This window comes from Choloepus didactylus, assembly GCF_015220235.1.
Source record: "Choloepus didactylus isolate mChoDid1 chromosome 23 unlocalized genomic scaffold, mChoDid1.pri SUPER_23_unloc1, whole genome shotgun sequence".
Taxonomy (NCBI): Eukaryota; Metazoa; Chordata; class Mammalia; order Pilosa; family Megalonychidae; genus Choloepus; species Choloepus didactylus.
The window spans coordinates 1886754-1888769 of record NW_023637590.1 but is presented as its reverse complement, the minus strand read 5'-3'; the positions used below and the strand labels follow the sequence as shown (position 1 = coordinate 1888769).

The window sequence follows — 2016 nt, the reverse complement described above, 5'->3', positions numbered from 1 at the left end:
AGGGTGCTTGGCCGCGGCAGCCCCCTCCCCAGGTCACGCACACACCAGCGCACGCCCGCAGGACGGGGGCCGCTGGAGGCAGGCCACGGGGCTCAGCGCGGAAGGGCAGGGGTCGCCTGTCCCGTCAACCGCTGCTTCCCACGCCCGGCCCGGGAATCAGCAGCGGCCAAAGGACCCGAGCTGCCGACGCGCGAAGGCGCGGGAGGGACACGCGGGCTCCCGGCCGCCGCGTGGAGAAGGGATCGGAGGACGCGCGCCCGGGGAGGAGCTCGCGGGGGCGGGGGCCGGAGGAGGCGTGACGTCATCGAGGGGCGGGGCCCGGAGAGCGGTGTCGGCTCGGGGTGGGCGGGGGCTCTGCCGGCGGTGACGTCACGCGGGGCGGAGCCTGGGCTTCACAGGGCCAGCCAGTCAGTCGCTGGGCCTCGCGAGGGGCGGTGCCGTCACGCGGCGGGCGGGGCTCCGCCGGCGGTGACGTCATGGGGCGGAGCCACAGCCCGGCCGGGGCGGGGCGGGCGCGGCGCGGGGCGGCGGTCACGTAGCTCAGGTTCCCGGGCTGCAGCCGCGGCGCGTGCGAGCCTCGGAATATTCTCTGTCCGGGCGTCCGTCCGTCCGTCCGCTCGCGCGCCCGCCCGCCATCATGCCGATGTTCGTGGTGAACACCAACGTGCCCCGCGCCTCCGTGCCGGACGGGCTCCTCTCCGAGCTCACCCAGCAGCTGGCGCAGGCCACCGGCAAGCCGGCCCAGGTGCGCGGCACCGGGCAGGAGGACGGGGGTGCCCGGCGGGCGCCGCGGGCTGGGCCGGGAGTGGGGTGCGGTGGGCGATGGGGGGTGGGGGGCCCGGGGACCCGGGCTGAGCCTCCCCGCACCCCCGCCTGCAGTACATCGCGGTGCACGTGGTCCCGGACCAGGTCATGGCCTTCGGCGGCTCCACCGAGCCGTGCGCGCTCTGCAGCCTGCACAGCATCGGCAAGATCGGCGGCCCGCAAAACCGCGCCTACAGCAAGCTGCTGTGCGGGCTCCTGGCCGAGCGCCTGCGCGTCAGCCCCGACAGGTGCGGGGGGTCCCGAGGGCGCGGGTGGGGGGCGCTGGGTCCCCGCCGGGCTGTCCCCCCGCCGCACCCCGCGCTGAGCTCGGCCTCCGCCCGCCTCCCCGCAGGATCTACATCAACTACTACGACATGAACGCGGCCAACGTGGGCTGGAACGGCTCCACCTTCGCCTGAGGGCGCCGACGGCCACGGCGTGCGCGCCCCCCAGCACCTCCACCCCCATCCCCCGGCCCCCACGTCTCCCGTCGGGAGAAATAAACGGTTCCGAGACCACGGCGGCCGCGAGCGTCCTTGGCCGGGGGAGGGATCGGCGCAGGGCCCCTGGGTGCGAGAATGGAGAGCCAGGGCCGGCTGGGGGTCAAGGCCAGCCCGGCCAGCCCGAACCCCCTGTCCCGGAAGGCCTTGCCCTCCTCGGTCTCCAGCCCTTTTTCACAGTTCCTGGTAGGCGGCGGTGGTGGGGCGCGGCTTGGCCCTCTGACTCAGGACTCAGCCTCTCCTCGGAGCCCTGGGGTGGCAGGGAGATTGGGGACTCAGGGCAGGCAGGCCTGTGCCCCCACGTGGGTGCGGCTGGTGCGAAAGGAGGGGGTGAGGTCCAAATGTCGCTGGCCTGAGGGATCCGTGTGTGGCTGCACCTAGTGTCGTCCTCCAACTTGGTCTAGGGTAGCCCCCTCGTCACTCACTCTTAACCTGGCAGCCCAGTTTTTTGATCTGGTAAGTTCCTTCGATCCTGCCGGGAGCTTGGGGACAGTTTTGAGGTGTGTTGGTGAGTGGAGATGTGCAGGATGGAGAGTTCCTTGGTTAGATCACGCTGCCCAGCACCCGGGCCTGGGGTTTCCATTATGTGGTAGGACAGGTGGGCCAGGCTACCCTCCCTCCAAACACTGGGGATTCGACTGGGGCTGCCACTGAGGCTGCTGAAGCGAGGGGCCAGCCAACCCTAACTACAGAAATACAAATCTAATATGGC

The 2016-nt window shown here is 71.9% G+C and overlaps 1 protein-coding gene across 1 annotated transcript; it reads left to right on the top strand.

Annotated features, from left to right (window-relative positions):
* Nucleotides 1–498: 498 nt before the first annotated feature.
* Nucleotides 499–1324, top strand: MIF (macrophage migration inhibitory factor). Its single transcript, XM_037823594.1, has 3 exons — nucleotides 499–745; nucleotides 880–1052; nucleotides 1157–1324. Exons 1-3 carry the CDS (start codon nucleotides 638–640, stop codon nucleotides 1221–1223), a joined length of 348 nt encoding a protein of 115 aa, XP_037679522.1. The 5' UTR covers nucleotides 499–637; the 3' UTR covers nucleotides 1224–1324.
* Nucleotides 1325–2016: the final 692 nt, after the last annotated feature.